The sequence below is a fragment of the Macrobrachium nipponense genome, chromosome 8 (assembly GCF_015104395.2).
Source record: "Macrobrachium nipponense isolate FS-2020 chromosome 8, ASM1510439v2, whole genome shotgun sequence".
NCBI classification, from domain to species: Eukaryota; Metazoa; Arthropoda; class Malacostraca; order Decapoda; family Palaemonidae; genus Macrobrachium; species Macrobrachium nipponense.
Window position 1 is genome coordinate 37796008 of NC_087203.1, and position 10000 is coordinate 37806007.

At 36.2% G+C, this 10000-nt stretch overlaps 2 protein-coding genes across 14 annotated transcripts in view; both read left to right on the forward strand.

Moving 5' to 3' along the window:
- The window catches only part of LOC135222681 (protein tweety-like), a 241845-nt gene that overhangs the window by 12785 nt on the left and 219060 nt on the right, over positions 1–10000 (forward strand). The window lies entirely within an intron of this gene.
- LOC135223054 (spore coat protein SP65-like) overlaps positions 5257–10000 on the forward strand; it is a 130316-nt gene continuing 125572 nt past the window's right edge. Inside the window, exon 1 of the mRNA XM_064261562.1 lies at positions 5257–5617. Within this exon, the coding sequence (XP_064117632.1) occupies positions 5257–5617 (361 nt within the window). The remainder of the gene's footprint in view (positions 5618–10000) is intronic.

Consider the following 10000-nt stretch of genomic DNA (forward strand, 5'->3'; position numbering starts at 1 on the left):
GAAGAGGAAAGGAATGTCGTTTGCTGTTTGTTCCCCAAATCTTTGTACAGCAGTTTCATTTCCATGGGTGGGGTATCTCGGTATAAACGTAAGTGTCTGTTTCGAATATTTTTACTATGAATGCAACAGCCGATAAACTGCTCAAGAAGTTCCTCGTTGGTCGGCTGGTTTTCGTGCTCGCCTACCCATATCAGGTTTTCCGAAGTTCGATTCTCCGCTCGGCCAACGCGGAATCAGAGGTATTTATTTCTGGTGATAGAAATTAATTTTTCGATATAATGTGGTTCGGATCCCACAATAAGCTGTAGGTCCCGTTGCTACGAAACCAATTGGTTCCTAGCCACGTAAAAATTATGTAATCATTCGGGTCGGCCATAGGAGAGCTGTTAATCAGCTCAGTGATCTGGCAAAATTAAGATATACTTGACTGCTCAAAAAAATGTATGGCCTTGAATGATGTAAGTGGTCTCCAAAATGAATCAAATATTTTATTAGCAACCAAAATAATGTTATTTGTAGGGATTTGCATCTGATTTACATCCTATATAATTTTTTAATTATGGTCATAATTAAATGTTCTTAGTCGAGACAGATTAATTTCAGGCTTATCGGATTGGTGATGTGAATCCTTTCAATTGTCAATATAGATAGATACTTTACTTGTTTTACGGATAAAATGAATTTGGTTTAATTAACAAGAGGATAGGTTTGACGTAAGCAAGATTAATTTTATGAATCTTGAATATAAGTAAGTATTTAGACTACGATTGTAACTAACATTACTTGAACATTAATATATTCTAATAATAATTGATTATTGTATGATTGTTAAAAGTTTTTTTAGAACTAAAGTATAGTGGTGCTATACATTTTTTAGTTACACAAAATATATAAACTATTACGAACAATCCTGGGAATAGTTCAAGTAACAAGCAAAGAAGTTGACCTTCAAAGGGCTTTTTGATGTTTTTTTTTATTAAAACTGGGAATAAACATTATGTTATCTTTTGCATATGATTAAACTTTCATAGCTTTATAGCTGGTGAAATGAATTTATGACGATTAAGATTTTTTTTTATTGCACCTGTTTATTTCTATAGGGCGCACATTGCTAGTATATTTAATTTTGGGTAAGTGAATATCTTCTCCAGACTCCAGTAAGTTAATGGAAATATTCTTTTTATAGATTTCGTAGAAAGCTATGCGGGTAAATATACCTTGTCATCTGGAGAACAATTTGATTTTACGTTCATCCACTTGTGCGTGTAATAAATATTCCTGTTCACCTACTTTTTTTCGGATTCAGAAAATGAAGGTAATTTCAAAGTTCACTTGAACATATGAAACGAAGGAAACATAACGTTAAGAAATAGAAACCTTGACTAAAATCAGCTGAAGGGGACGGACTCGTCCCATCCAAACCTTTAACAAGTCTTCGCCCTGCGTGAGAGGAAAGTCGACGATATTCTCCTTGACGAACGCAAAACTGTTACCAACCCGATCGGAGATTGGACGCCCCACTTGATTTTCTTGATAAAAAGAGGTCTCATTTTCTTCAGCCTTGAGTGAGCTTCATTGTGCCGGAGATACCACACACACACGACAATGGCCTCCTGCAATTGGGCGAACAAGGCAACAAGTGCTATACTTAAGGATTCCGCCTTCCTATGCAACAAGGGGTCCTTCCCTCCGCATTCACTTTAATGGAAAAGGGTATCTGGTTCTTCCTTTCCATCAAATTGTTAGTTTTAATGCAAGGTTCGACTCTGGCTGTGGGCCAAATGGTGCCCGAGGAGTAGAATTCTGGTCATTAACAGCCATCAGTATTTTGGCGTTATGTCGTCTCTCTCTCTCTCTCTCTTCTCCTCTCTCTCTCTCTCTCTGTCAGAACTCTTTGAAAGGCGCACTTATAGTATGTAGGGTATTATCCACACCACACCAAATTGTATTTGTAAAATTCTTGGATTTATACATTGTATTCCCACCAGTTTCTTGTATTTTACAACCACACATTCATGCTAACACAAACACACACATACTTCATGTATACATAAATACAGACATATATATATATATATATATATATATATATATATATTATATATATATATATATATATATATCGTGTCTGTTTATGTGTGTATACCTGCACGTGTACCTAATGAATTTTTTAACGTTGACTTGACCCTATGCTTAGCTGACAGTGACTAGCTTTGAAACTCTTACGACCCATCACTTCAACCATTACGGAGATCACCATTTTAGCGGAATGTGTTGGTCTTTCTTTACCTGCTCGTAACATTTTTTTTTTTTTTCCACAATATTTTCCGCGTCCATCAGTATGTCATATTGTGCCCAGAAGTGATCTTCAGACACTTAAAGGGATGTCATCAAGTTTCTTGGCACGGCAGGAAAGACGCGAAGCCCGGGGCAGAGGGCTAAAGGGACACTAACTTTTTGGGCTTGAAATTTTTGGGGTAAAGTGACACTAACTTGAAATGAAAAGTTCACCTGGTAGCCACTCCAATAATATGAACGCAAAAAAAGGGGGGGACAGGAAAGGACTTGTACGTTTAGATGTGGAAAAGGAGCAACGATATTATACATCAATTTTCACACACCTCTACGATGCTGATGAGTTCTTGGATGGGTGACCATCAGGACATGTCAGACCTAGACTAGGCACGTGAGCCCTTAAACGACTGTGAGACATGGTGTGGAGCTCGCAACCCCACCCCACGAGTACTTGCTGAAGACTGGAAGAGCAACGCTTTCCGAAGCCAGTCCCTTCTAAGTGGCAAAGGCCGCGTGGATTTCATCATGGATGTAGTTGGTAGATGATGAATGTTGAGGCAATAGCCACCTATTTCATACGAACACACACAGCTCATTCACACCACACACACAACACACACACACACACACACACACACACACACACACACACACACATATATATATATATATATATATATATATATATATATAATATATATACTAAATTTGGTATAATTTGTATAGTGTTCTGTATGTGTGTATTCATGTGGGTTTGCACCAGTTTATACCAGAGATTAGAGATGTTGACGTAATGTATTAAAAAAATATGTATTACAACATATGTAATGTTTTGTCAATAAAAAAAAATAATAATAGTCACTAACACGATTTAGAAATGTCTAAAAAATAAAAAATTTTTCTATCATGCACTGTTTACATATACTCATAACGTCTTTGCTTAATTGAAAACCTGTAAATATATATATAGATATATAGAATATAAATTATATATATAATATATATACGTAAATATTATGAGAATATATATTTAGAGTATTATAATATCATTAGATAATCTAGGAGATTATATACGGTAGATATCTAATTACTTATTTTAATTAGAGATAATATAATAATATAGATATATAGTATATAGATAGATACCGTTATCGATAATTGATATATAGATATATAGATAACGTATATATATATAAAGTATATATATTAGATTAATAATTATCATATATAATATATATATATATTACTCATTCATATAGAGATAATCCTATATGTATATGATATAATCCTGCACCGTCCAGAAAAAAAGAAAAAACCTTGATAACCTTGTGGGGCGGCAGTTTTAGAAAGTCTTTCTGGAAGTGCTTATTATTCCTATTATTATTATGACAACCTTATGTATTAGCCAAATAACAAGTTCACCCTTTGCATGACTCATCCCCTAAGCATCGGCAGCAACTTCTCTAGAGCCATTCCTTGACCCGGAGTAGGTGTGAGGTGCCACTACTGGACACCTGCTGTTCGTTCCACTCTTCAAGGTTACGGCAGTTGGGGACGGCCTGACTGGCTGCTCAACTATGTGGTGTGTGTGTGTATATATATATATCTATCTATCTATCTATATATCTATATCTGTCTATATATATATATGGATATTTTATACACACACACATATATATATATATATAAATATTTATATATGTATATAAATATATATATATATATTGTATGTTTGTGTGGGTGGGTGCATATGTATGTATGTATCTGTAATGTATAATATGCGTGCATATATATGTATACACATATACATATTGTGTGGACATGCACACGTGTTGTGCAGGTGTATGCGTGTTTAGAGAAGGTTATCCTCTATGGCAGCATGTATATTTCCTCTGTTGTTTGCTGTTCATATGTACTTTTTATATTTGAATTATGGATACGGTTGAAATCTATAGTAGAACTTATTATCAAGGTACTGCCGTAAGGTCATGTCGATGGTACCTGCGAATATCTTGTCCACAGAATAGACAAACATTGCATTTGTCAATTAGAAGTGCAGCCACGGATATGCGACTCTATGTGTTCACGTGACGCCCACCTGCAGGCTGCTGGGAATTCCTTATGCTACTTTGTCAGGAATTGCATCTCCGAGTGATGTCGATTGTCCCGGAGAAGGGAGAACCCACCTTTTAAAAGTCATGAGAGAGAGAGAGAGAGAGAGAATTGAATGTGTGTGGAAATAACTCAGGAAAATATGGTTCAGATATTATATCCGGATGGATATAATATCTGGTTTTGCGACATTATTATTATTATTATTATTATTATTATTATTATTATTATTATTATTATTATTATTATTATTATTATTATTATTATTTTGATGATGATGTTGTATTCACCGTGCAGATACTAGGGTTATAGTATTTTTAAAAAATATTGAATACCTGTCATCCCGGCCATATACACAAATCACGTACGCAGACATATACATTATATATATATATATATATAATATATATATATATATATATATATATATATATATATATATATATAATAATATAATATATATATATATATATATATATATATATATATATATATATAAGTGTGTTTGTGTGTGTGTGGTGTGTGTGTGGTAAGGATATTATCCTGAAGAATATTTTCCAAGTATAATTCAGTGTAAATAATGACTGACACAGGCATCGGTTTGATGACGCCTTCGTATCATCCACCAAGGAGAGCGCTTAATGACGCTGAGAAAGAGAGAGAGAGAGAGAGAGAGAGAGAGAGAGAGAGAGAGAGAGAGAGAGAGAGAGAGAGAGGTTTCAGTCCTTTGGTGTGATTCGAAGTCGCCCTTTGAGTTCAACTGATCGGCGAGTCATTAATTGCGGTCTCTAGGAACTCACTCACTCAGATTAATTGCTGCTGATGTCTTTCGAACCCGAAGGCTTTTGAATGGCGGGTATTCTGCACCTTCATGGCGTCTTTATTTGCGTCTTCGTATTTGGCGATGGTGATCCTGCAACTACTACTGGTAGTACTAATTATACCACCATTGAAACAACTACTACTGGTAGTACTAATTATACCACCATTGAAACAACTACTACAGGTAGTACTAATTATACCACCATTGAAACAACTACTACTGGTAGTTCTAATTATACCACCATTGAAACAACTACTACTGGCAGTACTAATTATACCGCCATTGAAACAACTAATACTGGTAGTACTAATTATACCACCATTGAAACAACTACTACTGGTAGTACTAATTATACCACTATTGAAACAACTACTACTGCTAGTAATGGTAACATATTAATGTTGATTTTTATCGGTAAATGTTGCTTTTATGTCTACTGCAGCGAACGGCCATTTCCTGGAAGATATCATCCCCATGAAATGATGACCTCTCCCAACGAGGTTGGAGGGATGTTATTTCTCCCCCGGTTTGTGTGTTTATTTGTTTGATGGAATTTTGTAGTTATATTCATTAGGTTCCTCCTCAAGAGGATGAACTTAGAGGGAGAACTGGGCCAGATTGTTGCCAAGGTCACTGTCTGAGGTCTGAGCTGATTGGAATCAAAAGTTGATTTTCTCGAGGTCGCCTCATGAATATTTGGTCTCATCGAATTGTGCCATAAAAAACAGCGGTTTTCAGTCGTTCCAGTGCTTCATAGGTGGCTACATACAAGAGAGGCTTCTAGGATTATGAAGATAACGCAAGAGATGGACTTGAATAGGTCTGAATCTAATTGTCACTCTATTAATAAAAAGGAAAAGTGATCAATGGACTAGTCTTTGATGGCATTATCCGATGAGTTGTTTTACAACTCTGCGTATCTATTAGCTACTCGGATAGAGTGCTAACTGAAGAATAATTATTTTTCGCCACATTGCTTGAAGAACTAGCATTTTCAGATAGTTGACTGTGGTTATGAGGCACTATATCATTGTCTTTGCTTAGAGAGATCGGTAAACTCAGACTTAAACTTATCTAACTGAGAGAAGAGAGAAGAGAGGGAGAGAGTTCTTCGAAGTGGTCAACGCCATTAAGTAAGGGAGCTTCCTGCTTTGACTCACCGCCTTGAATCATTTGCTTGAAGTAGAGACAAGTGAAACTGTAAAGGAGAAAGTTATTAAATGTCCTGGTCTAGTCATGACTCAGCTATTTCCGCTAGCCGGAGCATCATGCAGTATAACTCCATGCGTCCACTCCTCTGATACATCGTGGCCGAGATATACTTGTCTTAGATGAACAAAGAGTTAATCTAATGCTCGTGATGGTATTCTGTATGAATAATGCCAGTGGTAGTTCCTGAAGTGATTTGGATGAGCTGGCGGAGTGGTTGTGCAAGTGATGGTGTTAATGTTGGGTCTACGGTGATTGCTAGCTACTGGTTGAAACATTTTTATAGTTAATATAATGATAATACTAATATACCACAACAAACTTGCAGTGGTTATAATGATAACTGCATTGGTAGCAGTCGTAGTAAACTTGATTAACCTGGTGAATGCGTGACGCAAAGTTATAAATTTTGTGTTTTGCGTGCAAATGTGGACATTTTTTTGCTTGAACATTGTAATTGTGGATTCAGCTGATTTAAGCTAATGATTTTTCATGGATATAAAAGAGTAAAATTGAATTAGGCAAGAGGTTCTGGGAATAGGTGGGTTTTACGGTAATAATTCGGTTTTACACACACCACACAACACAGATATATATAATATATATATATATATATATATATGATATATATATATATATATATATTAGTAGTGTGTGTGTGTAATGTACCAGAGATTGATACGAGGAAAGATACTTTTTCCAACAAGTAATATAAAGATTAATTATACTTCGGTTGAACTAAGCAGTGAGTAATGTACCTGATAGTTACTTAACTGTTGCCGGTCGCTGCCAGTTGGGAAAGTGTTTAGCAAAGGGCTAACGACCACATTCCAAGGGAACCGGAAATGTTGACATCCTATATATATATATATATATATATATATATATATATATATATATATATATATATATACGCTATCAAAATCTGCGGCTTTTAATTAAGGAATTGTTTTAGAAAAGACTGGCTAATGATAAATAAGGAAATTGAGATTTGGGAAGCTGTTTGGTGGGGGAAATGTACTGAATCTCATGTATTCAGATCACGCTTAATGGATGATAATTCTACTTAGCCATGTATGAGATTTGCAAGCTAATTCACTTTATGATGATGCATCTGTTAGATTAATGAGACAGTGGAAAAAAACAGGATAACGAACAGTTCCATAGACTAACAAACCCATAATAATAATAATAATAATAATAATAATAATAATAATAATAATATTCCACAAAAAACTTGCAGTGATTATGATGATGATAACTACATTAGTTGCAGTAGTCAACTAAGTTACCTGTGGGTAATTTTTGTGTGTTTTGAGCGTAAATATTGCCACTTTTTTGCTTGAACGTTGCAGTTGCACATTCAGCTGATTTAATTTTATGATTTTTCATGGATGTGAAGAGAAACTTGAATTGATGATAGATAGGCATAAGCAGATCGACGGGGCAGAGAAATGATGGTTCTAACCAGGATCCTGGTTCTAACAAACGAACGAAGAAACTCCTCTATAGACGTAAGCCACTCGGCCTAGAGCAAAGGCTGGCCGACGCCCACGTCAGTGGAAAGGATAGAGTAGGCAGACAGATGGACAGATACAAGAAGCGGCTCTATGATTATCTTATGGGTTATAAAGACCCCCCTAAAAAAAACAAAGGGATAATGAACGAACAGAGGTGGTTATTGTTCGGGGGTGTAGCCGAGTGAGTCACCACTGGAGCACTGACGCATTAAAACAGAATTAATTTGGCGTAGCAGCGGCAACGCTCACGCTCTCCAGAGGAATGGAGGAGGGAGGAGGACGAGTGTGATCTTGGCGAAATGTTTCCTCGCTCTCTCTCTCTCTCTCTCTCTCTCTCTCTCTCTCTCTCTCTCTCTCTCCTGTAAGTCGATCCGTCGTATCCCAAGCCTCCCGGTGAGAAGAGACGAGAATCTCAGATGTAGTTAAGCCAAGGGTGGAGTGTATCCGGTAGCTAAGTGGTGAAGGGAAATTTTCCCTTCCCCATTTTAGAATCTAAGCGAATTACACCCACTGTTACCAACTGGTATGTGTTTACCCTTCAAACTGGGGATAAGACTTAGTTTTAAACAAAACCGTGGGAATAAGTGAATTTAGCGTATATATCTAATGTATATACATAAATATTAGAGAAATTTTATCATTATTGCATTACTATGCCATCTAGAATTGGTGGAAACAGTTTGTAAAGGCATCGGCGTATGTTTCAAGCTCCACTAAATTGGCAACGATGATTACTTACACTATAGTACTTACACTGAAATGTGTCAGGTTGCGACACTTAACGGTCGTTTGTGAGTTGAGAATTAAATCTGCGCGTTTATTTTTGTCGAGTCTCTGTAATAAATTTAATACGGGGTCTTAATTAAAATAGTGTACCTTATGCATTCCCGATCATTGCACACTTAGGCTTTGTCCTACTTCAATTTATATGCTAATGTCCAATTACCTGTTTACCGTTGATTACTTATGGCTATAGTCTTTTATTCTGGAAAGTGATCTGGCTTTTGTGTGTGTGTGTGTGTGTGAGAGAGAGAGAGAGAGCCTTTTTGATCTCGTAATAATCTTGTCACCCTTAAACGCTAACACACTGTTCTTCTGTTCTTTCCTTTACAGCCAAAATCATAATGGTGTGTAACTCATAGACTATGACAGCTGCTTGTAATAATAATAAGAACAAAAATTCCCAGGAATCATTAAAGGGAATGGAAGGGCAATAGTTTACAATTCCTTTAATCAGTTAACTTTCTAAAGAAATCTTCTAGTGTAGCCAATTATTTTAAAAATAGATAACTGATAGAAAGTATTGGTTACACTCAGTGGCGTAATCAATCCTAACGTGTTTTTGGGGGATTGCTCTGATTCTAGTTTTTGCTACCTCTCTTTGTAAGTGAAGTTACAACTGTCAGTATTTGTGTTTACTTCAATAATTGCTATTTTCGGTAGGATCGTTCACAGGTTTTGATATCAATATTTCGCATTATCACTGGAGGCGTTCGTTGTTGTCTGTTAAGAGAAATGCATCCACCCTGGCTGACTTGAGTCGACCATGAAACTTGTTCATTACTATAACGATGTGCGCTTTCTTTGTTTCTTATTTGTGGTCAGGTTCGCAAAACTTGTGGTGCTGTTACGTTGGAGGGCCGAGTTCTGAAAAGAGAAAGAATAAACTCCTATTAAGCACCAGAAAAATAAAGCTTACGTCTAAGTCGTCTTTTGTCTCTATTTCCCAAGGATTTGCAAGAGCGTTGTAATCGTCATACACAGCTTTCTGTTATGTAACTTGGGACACAGCAACTAACCGATGATCTCTTGTTTCTAGGCAGAATATTTCCTTTGCTTGGAAATACTTTTCACCGATGAGAATCTGCATTGAACATCTGTTTCATGTTATGGTGTGATCTTTGTTTATCTGTTTTAAGGAAAAATGTATAGTTGTGGAACGTATTGGAGGAAGACGTTAAGCATCGAATGGCTGCCCAAACTGGTTATGCTAATAGAAATAGTCTGTGATCTTGAAGGAAGATCCACCTCACATGACAGT